Genomic DNA, 20,246 nt, shown 5'->3' on the forward strand with positions numbered 1-20,246 from the left:
TCCGATCTGATTTCTCTTTATGATCCATCGCGTTGCCTAAGATCCTCCAATAAATGTCTTCTCACGACCCCAAGAATTAACACCAATGCTGCACACGGTGCCTTTAGCTACTGTGCCCCAACCCTCTGGAATAGCCTACCTTTGGAGTTAAGGTCATCTCACTCAGTGCTCTCTTTCAAAAAGGGAATTAAAACTTTTTTTATTTTATACAGCCTATTCATGACTATAGGTTTTTTTTAGTTTTTAACACTTCTTTTATTGTTTTTTATCTTATTATTTGTATTTATTTATTTATTTTCTTTGATTTCATGTATATACATTTATATATATATATATATATATACAGCCGCGGAAAAAATTAAGAGACCACTTCAAAATTATCAGTTTCTCTGGTTTTACTATTTATTGGTATGTGTTAAAGTAAAATGTTCATGTTTGTTTTATTCTATAACCTACTGGCAACAATCCTACCAAATTTCAAATAAAAATATTGTCATTTAGATCATTTATTTGCAGAAAAATGACAATTGGTCAAAATAGCAAAAAAGATGCAGTGTCTTCAGACCTCGAATAATGCAAAGAAAACAAGCTCATATTCATTTTTAAACTACACAATACTAATGCTTACACTTAGGAAGAGTTCAGAAATCAATATTTGGTGGAATAACCTTGATTTAAAATCACAACTTTCATGTGTCTTGGCATGCTCTCCACCAGTCTTTCACATTGCCGTTGGGTGACTTTATGCTACTCCTGGCGCAAGAATTCAAGCAGCTCGGCTTCTTTTCATGGCTTGTGACCATCCATCTTCCTCTTGATCACATTTCAGAGGTTTTTTATGGGATTCAGGTCTCGAAATTGGGCTGGCCATGACAGGGTCCTGATCTGGTGGTACTCCATCCACACCTTTACTGGCCTGGCTGTGTGGCATGGAGCATTGCCCTGCTGGAAAAAACATTTCTCAGAGTTGGGGAACATTGTCAGAGCTAAAGGAAGCAAGTTTTTCTTCCGGGACAAAGTCTTACTTTGCCTGGCTGAGGTTTGTAAAAGACCATAAGGATTGATAAAAACGGACTGGAGGGTCTTCTAGTTCGTCTTCTCTGATGAGTCCAATTTTCAGCTTTGCCCAACACATGGTCGTCTGATGGTTAGACGGAGACCTGGAGAGGCCTACAAGCCAGAGAGCCTTGCACCTACTGTGAAATCGGACTCATCAGAGAAGACGAACTTAGAAGAACCTCCAGTCCGCTTTTTCAATCCTTATGGTCTTTTACAAACCTCAGCCAGGCAAAGTACAACGTTTTCCCGGAAGAAAAACTTGCTTCCTTTTGCTCTGACAATGTTCCCCAACTCTGAGAAATGTTTTTTCCAGCAGGGCAATGCTCCATGCCACACAGCCAGGCCAGTAAAGGTGTGGATGGAGTACCACCAGATCAGGACCCTGTCATGGCCAGCCCAATTTCGAGACCTGAATCCCATAAAAAACCTCTGAAATGTGATCAAGAGGAAGATGGATGGTCACAAGCCATGAAAAGAAGCCGAGCTGCTTGAATTCTTGCGCCAGGAGTAGCATAAAGTCACCCAACGGCAATGTGAAAGACTGGTGGAGAGCATGCCAAGACACATGAAAGTTGTGATTTTAAATCAAGGTTATTCCACCAAATATTGATTTCTGAACTCTTCCTAAGTTAAAGCATTAGTATTGTGTAGTTTAAAAATGAATATGAGCTTGTTTTCTTTGCATTATTCGAGATCTGAAGACACTGCATCATTTTTGCTATTTTGACCAATTGTCATTTTTCTGCAAATAAATGATCTAAATGACGATATTTTTATTTGAAATTTGGTAGGAATGTTGCCAGTAGGTTATAGAATAAAACTAAAATGTACATTTTACTTTAACACATACCAATAAATAGTAAAACCAGAGAAACTGATAATTTTGAAGTGGTCTCTTAATTTTTTCCGCGGCTGTATATATATTTTGCTAAGTGTATTTGTTTCTGTGTTTATTTTAGATAATTAAATGTTTTCTCTGCACAAAGCACATTGTGTCTATGTATACCATATGAAATGTGCTATATAAATAAACTTGAACTTAAACTTGACTCACACACACATTTAGACTAGATAGATCCACAGAGATGAACCTGTCTTCTCCCCTGGCAGGAAACGGCAGCCCATCAAATCCAGGAAGTCTCCAGTAGGCAGCTGGCGTTCTTTCTTCAGCCTGGGGAAGTCCTCTTCATCCTCATCATCCTCTTCCTCCTCAGCTCTCAACAAGAGGAAACTACGCCGCAACCCCAGTGAGCCCAGCGAGCTCAAGTCCATGGCTCTGACAGGTGGGCATCTCTCTCTCCCTCACACACAAACATACACAAACACACACACACACACACACGCAGAGGTCGCGTTCACCGACAAATGTTCGTCATTGACGGATATTTTTTAACTATGACGGAAAAATCTGTAGGCCATTACCAATAATAAACATAAGAATAAAAATCACAATTGAAATAACAGGCAAGTTGTGACAGTTTTCTTACTCTACATAAGCTTCATTGCCAACACCAACTTTGAATCTGAGCCGAAGTTACGGCAGTTCTGGTGTTCAGTGGGTCGATACATTGTAGCCAGCTGCGCAAGTGTTCAGCTCCATCGCACTCAAAGCCATGCTCCGATTTAAAACCATTAGCACAGTCTGAGATGTAGCCTAGGCTGCAGTAGGCTAGGCTATCTACCTATGTATGTTTCAGTAGGCTGTTTCCCCTTCTCAATCATCTGCAGAAAACATGTCATTTTGCTATTTAAAAGAGATGCATTGAGCCGTTTGTGTCACTTCGCTGTCTCCTGTACGTTATCAGTGCTGTTATTGTTAAGGACGCTTAGGATCACGGCTGCTCGAATATCTGCGATCATTTTAATGAAAGTACAGGCAAACCAACATTTAGGCCTACATAGTGCAGGGGGTGGTTAAACTTAAAATTATCACACACATCTAATTTTCCTACGGCAGAATCCGATGGCAGTCCGTTACTTTGACAGATAGACTAATGAATCGCTACCGGTAGCCTTCACGCCCGACCTGTTACGTTTGATTACACGCAAGCAAGCACACTATTCAAATCCATGCGGGCAAGGAGGAAAGTTTGAGCTGCCTACAGCAGATTACCACTTCAAGAATTCTAACTGGACTGTTTGTATTTTCACTATAATTGTCTTCGTTCAGCTAAAAATAGCCCATCGTTCTATGTTAAGGCACAACAGCCGCAATGTTTTAACAGCGGAAAAATCGAGTTCTGACCGTCAGAAAGAAATGCATAAATAAATGATTAACGCTTGTTCTGTGAATCATTTTTTTTAATGAAAATAAGCCAATAAAAACAAGTGAGGCTATTAAATATAAGCATTATAGCTTAGGCCTAGGCCTATATTACCATTTAAAAGTTAAAATAAAATGACAGATAATAATGGACAATGACGGATTTTTTACGACCCTGTCCGTCAAAAGTCTAGTGCAACCTCTGCACACACACACAACCCCAGTGAGCCCAGCGAGCTCAAGTCCATGGCTCTGACAGGTGGGCATCTTTCTCTCTCTCTCTCTCTCTCTCTCTCTCTCTCTCTCTCTCTCGCTCTCGCTCTTTCTCTCTCTTTCTCTCTGTCTATTTATCTCTCTCTCGCACACACACACACACACGCCTTAGTTCTACTGTTTGTTTGACAGGAGGTCGTGGGGAGACTGGGACTCTGCGCTCAGCCAAAAGTGAAGAGTCTCTCACTTCTCTGCATAACGTAGAAGGTACATGACACACACACACTCTCACACACACCTTCACACACACTCTCACACACACACACACACACACAAACACACACACACACACACACAAACACACAAACATACAGTTGTGTTTGTGGTGTGTGTGTGTGTGTGTGTGTGTGTGTGTGTGTGTGTGTGTAAAGTCAAGTTGTGTTTGTGGTGTGTGTGTGTGTGTGTGTAAAGTAAAGTTGTGGTGTGTGTAAAGTTGTGTTTGTGGTGTGTGTTTGTAAAGTAAAGTTGTGTTTGTGGTGTGTGTGTGTGTAAAGTAAAGTTGTGTGTGTGGGGTGTGTGTGTGTGTGTGTGTGTGTAAAGTAAGTTGTGTTTGTGGTGTGTGTGTGTGTGTGTGTGTAAAGTAAAGCTGTGTTTGTGGTGTGTGTGTGTGTGTAAAGTAAGTTGTGTTTGTGGTGTGTGTGTGTGTGTGTGTGTGTGTGTGTTTAAAGTAAAGTTGTATTTGTGGTATGTGCGTGTGTGTATGTGTGTGTGTGTGTGTGTGTGTGTGGTGTGTGTGTGTGTGTGTGTGTTGTAGGTGAGTCTAAGCTGTACAGGCCTCGTCGGCCCCGCTCCAGCAGTGATGCCCTCTCCTCATCCTTTGGCGCCGACCTGCTAGCCAGCCAACAGCACTGCGCCTCCTACGACAACCTGTGCAACAGCAGCCAGCACCACCACGAGCACGAGCACGACGACAGTGACCATGACGACCGGCCCATCTTCTGTGTGCCAGCGCTCATCTCCTCGCCCCCACTTGCCACGGAAACCGACCTGGAGCTGATGCCGCCAGAGGTTGGCATGGCGACGCTGGACTTTGACCCCATGTCGTTTGGGCTGACGTCTCCGCTGATGAGCCAACGAGAGACGGCCCTCATCTCCACGGCGACGGAGGAGAGGACGAAGGAGAGGACGGAGGATGCACGGTCCAGCGCTGCTCTGCAGAGTCCAGATAGAACGTGTGGAGCTCTTGGTGCGTCCATCTCATCTTTACCTTGACCATATACCTGCTGACATTTATGAAATAAAGCTGACTTGATCAAGGTTCAGGGCTCTGTGCGTGTGTGTGTGCGTGTGTGTGTGCGTGTGTGTGTGCGTGTGCGTGTGCGTGTCATGCTCTAGATATGGGACGTGCAGACTGTGTAGGTATTAATCTTTATTGTTTGTTTTGTTTCCATCATCAGATTTCTTCTTCGCCCCCCTCCATCCCTCCTCCTCTTCCTCCTCCGATGTCATGGTGCCGCCCCGCTCAGTGGAGACGTCACCCCCCCCACCCCTCAGTGCGGAGGCGGAGGTGGTCCACAGTGAGGCGCTGCTGCTGGACCTGCAGAGAGCATCACCACTGGACATCGTTTCCATGGAGACAACTGACATCATCCAACAACCAGCTGACCTCAGCATCACCACAGAATCAGAACTCCAGAGTGAGTGACACACACCCACACACACAAACACACACACACACACACACACACACACCACCCCTTCACATGGACTCTAAGCTCACCAGTCACACACACTCACCCTAAACACACACCCACACACACACTCGCTCACCCTAAACTCACCAGACACACACACACACACACACACACACACACACACACACACATACACACTAAGCGTCATCTGTAAGTGTGTGTGCTGTCTGCATGCGTCTGCTCCCAGTGGCTGCATCTCTCCATTTGTCTGTTCCTGATTCTTCACTGAGTCCACCCTCCTGAACACAAGGCTTCTCTCCTTCTCCCTCTCTCTCTATCCCCCTCTCCCACCCCCCCTCTCTCTCACCCCCCCTCTCTCTCACCCCTTCTCTCTCACCCCCCTCTCTCCATCTCTCTCTCTCACCCCCCCTCTCTCTCCTTCTCTCTCTCTCCGTCCCCTTCTCCCTCTCTCCCTCCCCTTCTCTCTATCTCTCTCTCCACCTCTCTCTCTCCCCTTCTTTCTCTCTCTACCCCCTCTCCCCCCCCCCCTCCATCTCCCCCCCTCTCTCTCCATCTCCCTCTCTCCCTCCCCAGGCCTAGTTCAGCCCCTCCCTGCCCCCAGCTGCCCCCCAGCCCCCCGTAAGCTGCATTTAGTGCTGGAGGAGTGGGAGGAGCTGGAGGATCTGGAGCCACGCCCCCCGGTGACGCCCCGCTGCCGTGACACCCCCTCCCCCCTCTCCCCGCTCCGTGCCGACGACCTGCTCAGCTCCCTGGACTGGCCCACCGTCGCCATGGCAACCCTCAGCCCTGCCCCAGCCTCTCCCTCTCCGCAGGGGGCACCCAGCTCTGCACCCAGCTCTGCCGAACCCGCTTCCCCCTCGGAGCTGACTGACCCCCCCACCACTGCCATGGTGCCTGATCACCACGCCCAGCCTCAGCCTAGCGCCGCGCCAGCCAATGACACTGCTGCTTCCGTCAGCTCACCTGCTCAAGCCACGCCCGCTCAGCATCAAGCCATGCCCACTACTAGACAAGCCCCGCCTGCTCTCAGTCAAGCACCACTTGCTCCAACCATGGCCACGCCCACTGAGACCACCCCCACCCAGGCCACACCCACCCAGGTGAAGTCCTCGCCCGTGTCATCAGGCCCCGCCTCTCCTCTATCCAGCCCAGCGCGTCAGCCAATGGCAGTGGATCCTGCCCCTGTCCCAGCCTTCGCTGCAGCTGCCCCCGCCCCTGCTGCTGCTTCTTCCTCGGGCGTAACTGCCCCCCCCTGCTCTACTGCCTCCAGCTCCAGCAGCAGAGAGAGGGGGTGTGTGTCTCCTCCACGCCTTGAGGTAAGTCCTGCAGCCTGTGTGTGTGTGTGTGTGTGTGTGTGTGTGTGTGTGTGTGTGTGTGTGTGCGTGTGAGTGTGCCTGTCTGATCTTTTTGGGTGCAAAATATTATGGTGTCTGACGTAGGGAAGGGCATTCGATTAAATTGTCTTAATCGATCGTCGGGATAATTAACGATCAATTTTCAATGAATCATTAAAAATTTTATATTAAAATTCACTGTCAAAAGGCTATATTAAAAGGCTGTGAAAAAAGAGAAAACGCAGCGTGTTCCTCAATGAGATCTTTATTACAAGATTGTCAACTCTTGTGGCAGTTCCGGATCCGTTTAATGGTTACACTTGAAAATATGCGCCGACAGCTAGAAGCCTGTGCTCATAAACACAACTTACTCGGTTAGCCTACCTAACAATGAATTAGGCTAATTAAAAAAACTCCATTAAAACAACCAGTAACAGTATTATCGACAAGCCATTCAATTCACCGGTGCTTAGAATAACAGCTGATAGTAAGCAACAACTTTTAAGATGATTCTTGTCAAACTGACCAGTGCCAATTTCAAGCTACATCATTCCCTGGTTTTGTAACCAGAAACAATAACCCTGGAAGGTATTCAAACTAGTAACTAACTGTTAAAGCACATGTTTTTAAAACAACCAGTTAGCTAGCTTGGCTACCTTTCGGAATCCTGCAAGCCAAGTTCGCCAGCAAACCTAGGTTAGGTAGGGATGCTAACTTAGCCACGGTAAGCTAAGTGATGGAGGCTGGTAGGATGGCAAGCTATTTCCAACAGTGCAGATAAATATGGTTGGTTCCAAATGTTTAATACTTACTTAGTTGTGTACTGTCACTAACCAGGGTCGGATGTGCGTTGTTCCAGTGGAACATCATTTGAGTTGTGGGCAAGTTTTATCCTTTTTTAAATCCAAATGGTCCCACGCTACACTTCGCCGTGACCTCTTCATGTTTACTTTTGAAAGACACAGAAACCCGCAGGTAACTGAGTAGGCCTGTGGCGTTTTTTCAAACATCGCCCTTGTTTGGTAAATGTTTTAATTGCTGCCAGATAGCGAAATTCTGAGCCATAGAAAACAGAGTTGCGAAACGCTTTGATGTCGCTGCTAGGGCTGTCACGTGGTTCATGAAAGCTTCAGTAGTTCCCAGTGTTGCCAATTTAGCGACTTTGTCGCTAGATTTAGCGACTTTTGGACACCTCTGGCGACAAAAAAAATAATCTAGCGACTTAGCGACTTTCAGGCTCAATCTGGCTGAATCTAGCGACAATTTCACTTGTCTTGTGAGTGACAAATCAGTTGCCCCGCGACACCATACAATCCGCTTTCAGTGGCGGGTGGCGAGAGACAGAAGAACTACGGCTCTGTTTACGCTTCGCTTCACCAATCACCATAGACGTGATGCGTGACGCCATGACGTGGCACGCAATATTTGCACCCCAGTGGCAAACTGCAGTGTCATGATTTGATTTAGCTTGTAGCTACATCGCCGGTCATTCACTGCTGGGTGTGTTAGCTAATAGCTACATCAACTTCTATGATGTAGCTACTAGCTAACACGCATCGCAGTGAATGACAGGAGATGTAGCTACAAGCTAAACACATCTAGCAGTGAACTACGGGAGATGTAGCTAGAAGCTACTAGTTAGCAGTCTGCCGACTGCCGCTGCCTGCCCTGTGCCTTCGGAGTGTTGGGGAGAATCAATGCTGGTGACCATTTTTGACCATACGTGGCCATATTCACAAACATTTTATTTAGGATTAGGATTTTTTTTATCAGGGCATGAAAGCAGAGTCCCTGTGCTGTGCAGCCAGTGTCCAAGTGCTGTTGATGTGCTTTCAAGTGTAATCCAAACATGGGGTAAATCACCACTGGTCTATGATTTTGTTTAAGTTTGTTTTGATGAACAATGCGTTTCAATACTGCTTCATCAGGTTGCTTGATGAGTAGCAAAGTGTGTATTTGTCACCAAAATGAACTGTCAATAAATCAAGACCTGTGAGATGGTTTTCCACATTTGTTTTTGGATATGTTAAGTGATTCACTTAACATATCCAAAAACAAATGTGGAAAACAACCTCACAGGTCTTGATGTAAATACGTGTTGATTGTGAGTTTGTGCATGTCTTAAACCTCACAAAATACATCACTTAAAAGTGATGTATTTTGTGTGTTGTATTTTGTGAGGTTTAAGACATGCATAAACACACAATCAACAAGTATTTACATCAAGACCTAGTCCTTCCTATTTGATAAAGATTTAGGAGCAGATAAGTGACAGTTGTCTAAACACCAGTAAGTAACACAGTCAGGGAGGGTCAGGTAGGCAAGTCCATACAAGTAAATTAAGCTACAATACCATGAGTTCAGTGGACCCCCCCTCCCCCCTCTAGCACTGAAAACTGCATTTTCCCACGCTCTAGCAGCAGCACCTGGCAGGCAAATTGCAACATTTGTGGGTGGAGTCCGAGTGTAAGTGTGGGAAATTATAGACACAGAGACAGGAGTACTACTAAAAGACATTTCCATTTGTGTTTTTAATCACTCACACACTTGAACACAGAGAGAGAACTTTATACAGAAACTATAACAGAATTATTTACACAGAACATTGAAAAAATGTCAAAATTGTACCATCAAAAATATAGAACTGAGTGGGAGTCAGTGGCTGAATTCAAGGGGTGGCTTAAGCCTTTTGATGGGGATGGCAGCAGGGCGTACTGTGCTTATTGTAAGGGGGACTTTTATGCTAAATTGAGCGACATTAAAAAGCATGCCCTTACCAAAAAACATTTGGAAAAGGCGAAGCCTTATGGGCCAAAGCAGCTGACGCTCCCTATGATGGCTATAAAAGTAGACGCCGCAAAAAAGGCAGAAGCCACCATGGCCATGTTTGTAGCCTCCCACTGTTCCATGCTTAGCATGGACCACCTAGGGGAGGCTTGCAAGGCGGTGTTCGGCGACTCTGCGGCAGCCCCCCAATTTAAAATGCACCGCACAAAATGCCGTGAAATGATTACGGGCATCCTTGCTCCACATTTCATTAAAACCCTAATCACCGACATCGGGGACAATAAGTACAGCCTCCTATTGGACGAATCCACCGACGTTAGCGTGGCAAAGTACCTTGGCGTAGTTGTCAGGTACTTTAGCCACGCTAAGGCAAAAGTGGTGTCCACCTATTTGGGGCTGCTTGAGTTAGGGGGTGGAGATGCAAGGGCGATAGTCACGGCGTTAATGGGTTTTTTAGAAAAATCGGGGATGAGGAGGGAAAATCTGATTGGGATAGGGACTGACAATGCCTCAGTGATGACGGGGATCAATAATGGGGTTCACAAAATTTTGCGGGATGAATTTGGCCTTACAAATTTGGTGTTGATTCGCTGTGTCTGCCACTCCCTTCAACTAGCCGTGAGCCACGCCTCTAGGGACACCATTCCCCGATGTGTAGAGTATATGGTTAGGGAAACCTACAATTGGTTTTCCATCTCGCCGAAGCGTAGGGACGCTTACAAACTACTCTATGGAACAATCAACATCGGGGAAAAACCACTCCTCATCACACAGGTGTGCGCCACACGCTGGCTGTCCATAGAGCCAGCTGTGGAACGAATCCTGGCTCAATGGGAAGAGCTGAAGCTGCACTTCAGCCTTGCCAAGGGGACCGAGAACTGCTACATGGCGGAGACCCTGCACGCCATGTATGCAGACCCTGTGAACCTCCTATACCTCACCTTCTTGCGCTCAGTGCTGTCTGAAGTCCGGGGTGCGGTACTGGCTTTCGAGTCAGAGCAAGGAGACCCATTGATGCTCCTCCAAACATTGACCAGGCTAATAGAGTCAATTGCAATGCGGGTTCTGAACCCAATGGCTAGGGTCAATGTTTTGGAGGAGTCCATTGATGGTTTCCTTAGCCCCAAGCCATACTTGGGCTATCTGTTTGAGTCCAAGGTGGAGGAGCTCAAACTCCCATCCCAGGACGAAGTTAATGTGCGCACAAGATGTGTGCGCTACATCCTGGCCCTGCTCCATGAGTTGAAGGCGAGGCTACCTTCAAACTTCGCTGCACTTAAGCAGATGGCGAATTTCAGCATCTCGGAGACACTGAAACAAAATAAGGGGAATGAAATTGTGGAGGTGTTTAAAATGCTAGGCTACTCTGATCTGGCAATTGACAGAGCTATGCAGCAATGGCGCACCATACACCTCAGACAATGGGAGGCTAAAACTACCATTGAATTTTGGTACGAGGTGTGGCAATTCAGAGACTCAGCTGGTCTGAATCCGTTCTCTGAACTTGGATCTGCTGCAATCTCTGTATTGTCACTTCCTCACTCTAATGCAGAGGTGGAACGTCTCTTCAGCCAAATGAGTGTAGTGAAGTCCAAGCTGCGAAACAGGATGTGCCTACCCACCCTCAGTGCCATCCTCCAGGTGCGGTACGGCTTGAGGCTAGCAGGAAAATGCTGTTATAGTTACACGCTGCCAGACAGGGTGTTGCAGCAGTTTGGCTCCACCGCAGGGTACTCCTTCCATTCCCAGGCCAAGCAGGTCACTCCTTCTGCCTCTGTGGAAGAGAGAGGGCATGGTGATGATGATGATGTTGATGTATCTGCACTGCTAGCATTTTAACAGTACATTACAACAGTACAATTATTATTATTATTTAAGTTTAGGATCATATTCGCCTTTTGCGAAACATTTACACACATTTTTCTTCCTTAGTTAGAGTGTAATGGTCATGAGACCTTAATCAGTTCTCCAGTAAAAAAAAAAAAAAAAAAACCCTATCCTTCTCTCCATCCCCAATCCTCAAAGACAAAAAAAAAAATAATAATTCATAATTATTACTATACCCTTAGTCTTCTAATCGGTATGTTTAACTTTTTTTTTCCACCCTCCACCCCCACCCCACAAAAAAAACATAAAACAGCATAAAAACCTTACAAAAAAAAAACCCTATCCTTCTCTCCATCCCCAATCCTCAAAGACAAAAAATAATAATAATTCATAATTATTACTATACCCTTAGTCTTCTAATCGGTATGTTTAACTTTTGTTTTCCACCCTCCACCCCCACCCCACAAAAAAAACATAAAACAGCATAAAAACCTTACAAAAAAAAAAAACACAACCAAATGCCGACTGATTGTATTGCGTATGCAAATGAGGCGTGATGACGTACGGCGTATGCCAATGATCCACGCACATGTCACTCACAAACCACCACGATTTGGGTAAGAGCCCCATGCCACGTGTACAGAGCCACCTGCAAAATCAAATTAATTGACGCAGCATTTAAATTTTACTATTTTAAATATAAGCTAGCTAGACAATATGAATTTTATCCAAAGTCGAACGTCCTTTTGACAGAATGGTGAGGTGACGTTCTCCACATGGCCATGATGCTGCGTGAGTCTTGGCAAAAAAAGAAATGTCCTAAACGTTTAATCACAAAATCGTGTAGGCCTACCACCAAGCCAGGACTGGCATAGACACACACGTGCTTGAAATGGAGATATGCTTTAAGCATTGCGAAGAAGTCAGAGGGTGTATTCCAGAATAACGCAATGCAAACAAACAAACGAAACTATCATTAGAAAATTAAAAAACACACACGCACAAACCCAAAACCACACACAAGTACAACCCAATTTCAACAATAAAAGAAAAATACCCCTTACTTTGTTCCTTAATCCGTCGAGTGGTTAATTACACCGGTCCGCCGCGTGGTGTTAAGCCTAGGCGCACACGTTTCTCCCATCTGTAGATCCGTCAAGTCGTGGCAGAAATTCTTGAAATTAGACGTATTCTTCCATTTCAGCTCGATACATCTTAGTAAGAGAAGTTCTTAAATGTTCATAAATTACGGACGCCTTGTCCATCGACAGGACAGGCCTACTTTGACATTTTGCTGCCACCACGTCCATGGGCCTACCGCGAAAGAGATAGAAATGTAAAGGTCACGCGATTTTGTTCTACTGCAATGGTCACGAGACCTAGGTAATTAAAAACATAATAATACAAAAAAAACGTCCCTCCGCCCCAATGCTCAAAAAGACAACAAAAAAGGCAATATAATAATAATAATAATAATAAATAATAATAATAATAACATAATAATAACAATAATAATAATAATGATAATGATGATGATGATGATGATGATGAGCACGAATGTGCGTGTTCAGCAGGCAAGTAACCTAATAGGCCTATTTTTTTAATGGGGAAAAACCCAAAATTCTTTTCCATCCTTCCCCCCTCCAAAAAACATGAAGTAGTCTGGTGTAGGCCTAAAATACCATTGGGAAAAAAACCTCTAATGTCATATTCCAAACGAAAAGTATTGGGAATTGGATGTCCCTTCACAACACTGTAATTGTTGAGATCAGACCGTTTAATAGGCAAAAATCAAAATATAAAGATGTGTTGATGTATTTTGAAGTGCAAATAAATGACATTGGCAGTGTTGAGGCGGATTATCGTCAAAACATTGGCCGTGCATAATAAAGAAGGAGAAATGCTGCCTGCACGAATTAAAATCCACTTCACGGTCAGATACGGCGGTCAGATGCAGGGTCAGGTCAAACCAAACCAAGTGAAACATGCTAAAACAGTGCCATCTATTGGTAAAATGTTGGTATAGCTCTATTTTTTTTTTTAGCATTTACAAAAAGGTCAGTTCCGTCTGGCCACGTGTTTACGTCACACGCGGGGTGGGCGTGGTTACGCCACGCATGACGTCATGACGCAATCTAGCGACTTCTGGTGACTTTTCAGTGAACCAATAGCGACTTCTTGTGATTTTTTTTTGGCAACACTGGTAGTTCCTAAGAAACCGCAAACTGTCATTGACTTGTATGGTACAGTGAGCTATTGCATGGTAAATATCATATCGTAAGCACACGTATGCTGTATGTAACGTATTTTAGTGTGCTATGCTTTTGAGCTGTGGTTAAACATGGGAAGTACTGCATTTAATACTTTTGAATAATAATAATAATTCACGTTTGAAGGGAAAAGTTCGTGTTACCTTGGCTAGCTTACTTACGTGAGTGCTGCTAACCTTACGTTCTGCATTTGCACTTAGATAAACAAGTTACCATCTAACTTGTACTGTTATTGGACTCTCAGCACTTTTGTTAAATATTAGCTTTTCCAAAGTACTTTTTATCTTTATTACCAAGTTGAGTTATTTTGAAAGGACATGTAGGAGACTAAAGGACATTAAATGACATTACATTTTAGTTATTATTGTAGGACATGCATCAGAACCATGGAGATTTTAATACGGAGCCATGTATCAGATCTATCAAACTGCCACTCAATATGACTGAATATATCAATACAGTCAATAGAACCAAATCTAACTCTACAAGCAACTATTCACAGTTGCAATTTATGTCAGAGCTGATGAACTGGAATAATAATATGGACTGGAATAGACCAATACACAAGCAAACAAGATCTTTTATTAAAGTTCCATTCACACCCTTCTCATGCTTTTCATCTGTATTGATATAAGCCTGGCTCAGAGCAGGGAACAGAGAAGGGAAGGCCACACACAGAGTAGCTATGTATGCAGCGTCGGAAATTAGCGAGGGCAAAGGGCAAAACTGCCCCTAAGAAATATAGTTTTGCCCCTAAAATGACTAGGAGAGGGGCAAAAAATGCCCCCATAATTTTGTGTAATAATAATTTAATGAACGTGTCAAAAACATCGTAGCCTATATGACCCGGTCAGTTGCCGTTAATGTTTTGATTTTCGCCTTGACTCATTGTTGCGTGAAGAACCGAACGTTCTAACTAAAAATATTTGGAGCGCTTCCTAATCAGACCTGTGACTGCGAGAGTGAGGAGAAATGAGGATCAGCGCAGTCTCTGTCACCATCTCAGGTTCTAAAAGATAAAATTAATTCACACACCCAGCGACTGTCAAACAATTTAAGTTAGATTGGCCTGGGGTGGAGGATGACTACGACGACGAGAAAAATACCTGTTTTTTTTTTTCAAGGCATGTCGGACTTGTGGACAACGAGTTGCCCAAGTCGTTGTCAGCACAGGCAAATGTTTCTGCTGACTTCATCAAGGGGAGCGAAAACATACAGAATTCCATGGCCTTTCGTCACCAGGCGCAAAGCAACACGACATCGCCTACGGTGAATGATAACTAGTGATAATACTTTTAGAAATGATTTAGTTCGGTTAAGCTAGTTTAATGTTAGTTAGCTAACGTTAGCTATCTCTGATTGCGCGTTAGCTACAAAGGCTTGCTTGCAAGCTGGCTTACTAGTCTTATCTGTATTTCCTGTAGGACTACTATGGTAGGTACAACATGATTAAAGGTAACACAAAAATCCATAAATATAATGTGTTATTATTATTAAAAAAAGAAAGAAAAAAACGATTGTTAATAGTTGAATAATGAAATAACAATAAATAATAATATAATAATAATAATAACAACAACTAATAACCACAAAGAAATAAGAATAAACGTGAATATGATTGTGTAATTTACGTTGTCTGTTTGGTTTTTCTTCAAAAAATCTAAGAAAACACTTTGAATATGTAGACTAATGCCTAATTTAAGCAATAAGCCCCAAGAGGCCGTGCTTTGCGCTGATTTTAGAACAGGTAAGGGAGTTGTTAGGCACGACGCGAAGCGGAGTGCCGTTAAACCCCCTTACCTGTTCTAAAATCAGCGCAAAGCACGGACTCGCGGGGCTTATTGCTTTTCTAAACCTGTTACTACACATATTTGATATGGTTTCATAAATAAAGACAATTCAATTTAAGAAACAATAGTTTAATGATAAACCGTCATTCTTCCGCCACTAAAAATTATAGTTCCTAAATAAATCGTTGCCACGCAACCCTTGAAGCAACGCAACAGCCAGATGGAACACTGGGTATGAAATGCGCTATATGAATGCCTTGCCATTACGCTGCGCAGTAATATGGAATGTAATCAGGTCAAATTGTAAGGTAATGCTGGATTTTACAACGGCTTTTAGCCAATCACAATCAAGGATTTGAACAATCAGGTTTAGAAAGTCATATTATTGCCATTTAATGACAATTGTTCATATACTTTAAAGTAACACTATGCAACAATTTAACACTTTTTGAGGTATGGTTTTATAGGTAACTAGTTTTGGTACCATCCTCTAATTCATTTCGATCGCATATGGTCATGTGAAGGACAGATCAAGACCTCTGTCGTTCCCACTAGCCATCAAAGATATGCCCTATGTAGTTCTGTGTAACGGGCTGGAACCCCCTGCAAAAATGGAAGAAAAGCTTTAACATGCATGCCATGCCAAGTACTGCAAAAATACACCAGTTAGTGTGTTGGCAAGCTTCTATTAGTGTCAGCTGGGCTGTTGGTGGTGGTTACAAGGTTTTTGCATGCCTTTTAGGTAGGTAGCGTACTAGTTTTGGAACAGAATTCCGTATTGCTCCTTTAAGCCTTTATTATTTTGAACAAAGGTTAAATGTTTTTCACAAGTTTCTAAAAGTGCCCCCATTTTTTGTGAAATGCCCCTGGATTTCAGTAAGTGGGGGCAAAAATTGCCCCCTAAAAAATATGTAAATTTCCCACCCTGTATGTATGTATTAGATTTATTAAATGAATCAAACTGAACAGAAGTCAGTATTGGAGTTGGAAAATAAAAGCAATCAGTATAATGCGGTGCAGTGAATAAGCAAACAAAATCCAAAATCAGTGAGGGAGAGAGACCGAGCAGCGGCGGACCCCCTCCAGTCTGGTCTGAAGCGCTTTTAAAGGCCCAGACCCCAGATTAGCGCGACTCCAAGCACCTGCGCCCAGCTCACCTGTAGGAATCAGATGAAGCACACAGACAGGAGGAGGAGCCAGGCAAAGCCGTAAAAAAGTAAACAGGGTCAGGGAAAATGGTTAGATAACACAGCAGTTAGAGCTTAATCTATACTTGATACAACACATTTCCAGCATCATATCAATGGGTGATATAGGTGAGATAGACTGCTAGATAATGGCTTGGGGTGGGTCGACCAGCGCCAGGAGGAGACCTGCTATTGGTGGACTGCCTGTGTGCACTGAGGAGGAGGAGGAGAGGAAGAGGAGTAAGGAGAGGAGGAGGAGGGGGAGAGGATGAGGAGGAGGAAGAACAAGAAGAGACAGAGGATGAGGAGGCGATGGAGAGAGAGCAGGAGTAGAAGAGCGGAGAGGAGGAGACAGAGAGGGAAAAAGAAGAGAATGAAGATGTAGAGAAGGAAGAGAGGGAGACAAGAGGAGGAAGAACACGTTTTTAGCTTTGGCATTCTCTAGTAAACCCACTGATCAAAACACAGGCTTGCTTCAGAAGAGCCACACTCTATACACTCTCATTACACACACACACACATACACATGTAACACTGAACACGTGTCTGTCTAACACTGTGATACCCTCTTCAGACACACATTGAAAGCACACCAGCCTGGCAACACTATATTACAGCACTAATATTATGTGTGTGTGTGTGCAGACCAGCCTGGCAACACTATATTACTGCACTAATAGTATTAGCAGCAGTGGTCTTATTTTGGTAATGTTTTAAAACCTAACAATCAAAACAACTTTACATAATAATGTCACCTGACAACAAAAAGTCTTATCACGGACTTATCACGTTAATTACCTCACGAAATGATCACGTTAATTACCTCACATTAGCCTCCGTTACCAAGCTTTCAGTTAGGTCCATAAATAACATCAATATCGACATTTCATGCAAACCAAATGTAAAAAATAACAATGTCTAAGAGTAAACTACTGATAGCTAATGCTTAAAAATGTGAAAACCATTTAAAATGCTGTTATTTCATCAACTTACCTTGTTGTTGACGCGCCGTTGAAATGAACGGGGCTCCTTTGGAACTTGGGAACTTTTGGCGTCTCCATAACCCGGAAGTGTCGTCCGCCATTTTTTACAACGGGAGTCAATGGAAGTGTCGCAACTCTGTTTTCTATGGCTCTGGCGAAATCCATTGCATTCCTTCAAGACTCACACTACGCAACAGAACATGCATTGGTTTATCGATGAAAAAATGATGTCATCGACAAAATTCTTAATGATCAATGAATCGATCGTCGATTAATTATGCCTATACCTAGTCTGACGTACCATTCAGTATCATATTATGGTCTCTGACGTAGCCCCCCATTCAGTATCATATTATGGTTTCTGACGTAGCCCCCCATTCAGTGGTTTCTGACGTAGCCCCCCATTCAGTATCATATTATGGTTTCTGACGTAGCTCCTCATTCAGTGGTTTCTGATGTAGCCCCCCCATTCAGTGGTTTCTGACGTAGCTCCCCATTCAGTGGTTTCTGATGTAGCCCCCCATTCAGTGGTTTCTGACGTAGCCCCCCATTCAGTGGTTTCTGATGTAGCCCCCCATTCAGTGGTTTCTGACGTAGCCCCCCATTCAGTGGTCTCTGACGTAGCCCCCCATTCAGTGATCTCTGACGTTGCCCCCCATTCAGTGGTTTCTGACGTAGCCCCCCATTCAGTAGCTGTATTGATTATGGCAGTGGGGTGTTCTGTAACGTTTCCAAACGGTAAAGTAAGTAATCAACTAAAGGCACTGAATGTGGCGCTACGTCAGCCTGAAAGAGGAGACAGTTAGACAAGTCTGACGGAAGAGGAGACAGTTAGACATGTCTGTCAGAGGAGGAGACGGCACAAGTCATTTTGTATATCCTTTCCAGTTACTGAGGTAAACAGATGCAGGTGTATCTCCATAGGGATCAGTTACTGAGGTAAACAGATGCAGGGGTATCTCCGTAGTAGGGCTGTAACGATACACCTACCTCACGATTCGATTTGTATCACGATTCTTGACCCACGGTTCGATACACCCCACAATATTATTAGTGTGCTTGCCCGAAGGGAAGCACAGTATTGTTATCATCAAGTTTTCTTTATTAGTGTGCTTGCCCGAAGGGAAGCACACTATTGTTCTTCGTTTTTTACTATTTTTTTTATTCTAGTAGTTTTTCTTGCAGCTAACTACTCCTCGCCCGATTGAGATAGAGACGCCATTCAAACACCAAAACGTCCGGCCCGATCCGGTGCAAGCTGCTATGACTTTTCGTGGCGGTACTCCTTGCCACTCCTTTTTTATTCCTCTTTTTCCATCACCTTTTTTCTCCATAGACTTGCATGGCAGAACTTTGAGGCATTATGACATCATAATAGACTCATTAAACTGGCTTGCACCTGTGATTCACTGACAACTCTCACTGACACCTGCGCACGGTTCCTCTTCTCTCTCTGTCCCTCTCCATTCAACTGTATAACTAGGAATATTAAGAGACACCTTCCATACCAGGGCTCTACTCACTCATGCATACTCACTCATGTTTACTCACTCGTGCATACTCACTCATGCATACTCACTCGTGCATACTCACTCATGCATACTTACTCATGCATACTCACTCATGTTTACTCACTCATGTTTACTCACTCATGCGTACTCACTCATGTTTACTCACTCATGCATACTCACTCATGTTTACTCACTCGTGCTTACTCACTCGTGCATACTCACTCATGTTTACTCACTCGTGCATACTCACTCATGCATACTCACTCATGCATACTCACTCATGCATACTCACTCATGCATACTCACTCATGCATACTCACTCATGCATACTCACTCTGGCATACTCACTCATGCATACTCACTCATGCATACTCATTTGTGCATGCTCATCCAGCAGGGAGAGCTGGAGAGCTGACACCTGCCCCAATTCCAAGGCACTTGTTCTCTCGGTCATGGCCGCAACAGAGCAAGCACACTCTCGCAGTTCGTTCACGAAACGCATTCTAGTTAGTGTGCTTGCCCGAAGGGAAGCACACTATTGTTCTTCGTTTTTTACTATTTTTTTTATTCTAGTAGTTTTTCTTGCAGCTAACTACTCCTCGCCCGATTGAGATAGAGACGCCGTTCAAACACCAAAACGTCCGGCCCGATCCGGTGCAAGCTGCTATGACTTTTCGTGGCGGTACTCCTTGCCACTCCTTTTTTATTCCTCTTTTTCCATCACCTTTTTTCTCCATAGACTTGCATGGCAGAACTTTGAGGCATTATGACATCATAATAGGCTCATTCAACTGGCTTGCACCTGTGATTCACTGACAACTCTCACTGACACCTGCGCACGGTTCCTCTTCTCTCTCTGTCCCTCTCCATTCAACTGTATAACTAGGAATATTAAGAGACACCTTCCATACCAGGGCTCTACTCACTCATGCATACTCACTCATGTTTACTCACTTGTGCATACTCACTCATGCATACTCACTCGTGCATACTCACTCATGCATACTTACTCATGCATACTCACTCATGTTTACTCACTCATGTTTACTCACTCATGCGTACTCACTCATGCGTACTCACTCATGTTTACTCACTCATGCATACTCACTCATGCATACTCACTCATGTTTACTCACTCGTGCATACTCACTCATGTTTACTCACTCATGCATACTCACTCATGCATACTCACTCATGCATACTCACTCATGCATACTCACTCATGCATACTCACTCGTGCATACTCACTCATGTTTACTCACTCATGCATACTCACTCATGCATACTCACTCATGCATACTCATGCA

At 44.0% G+C, this 20,246-nt stretch overlaps 1 protein-coding gene across 1 annotated transcript in view; it reads left to right on the top strand.

The window, feature by feature from the left end:
* arhgap32b (Rho GTPase activating protein 32b) overlaps positions 1–7,458 on the top strand; it is a gene marked incomplete at its 3' end in the record, with an annotated part of 54,440 nt that extends 46,982 nt beyond the window's left edge. Inside the window, exons 19-24 of the mRNA XM_080844488.1 lie at positions 2,170–2,342; positions 3,728–3,802; positions 4,350–4,781; positions 4,993–5,232; positions 5,824–6,566; positions 7,444–7,458. Of these exons, the coding sequence (XP_080700614.1) occupies positions 2,170–2,342; positions 3,728–3,802; positions 4,350–4,781; positions 4,993–5,232; positions 5,824–6,566; positions 7,444–7,458 (1,678 nt within the window). The remainder of the gene's footprint in view (positions 1–2,169; positions 2,343–3,727; positions 3,803–4,349; positions 4,782–4,992; positions 5,233–5,823; positions 6,567–7,443) is intronic.
* Between the last annotated feature and the right edge of the window lie 12,788 nt (positions 7,459–20,246).

Source organism: Sprattus sprattus (genome assembly GCF_963457725.1).
Source record: "Sprattus sprattus genome assembly, chromosome: 1".
Classification (NCBI taxonomy): Eukaryota; Metazoa; Chordata; class Actinopteri; order Clupeiformes; family Clupeidae; genus Sprattus; species Sprattus sprattus.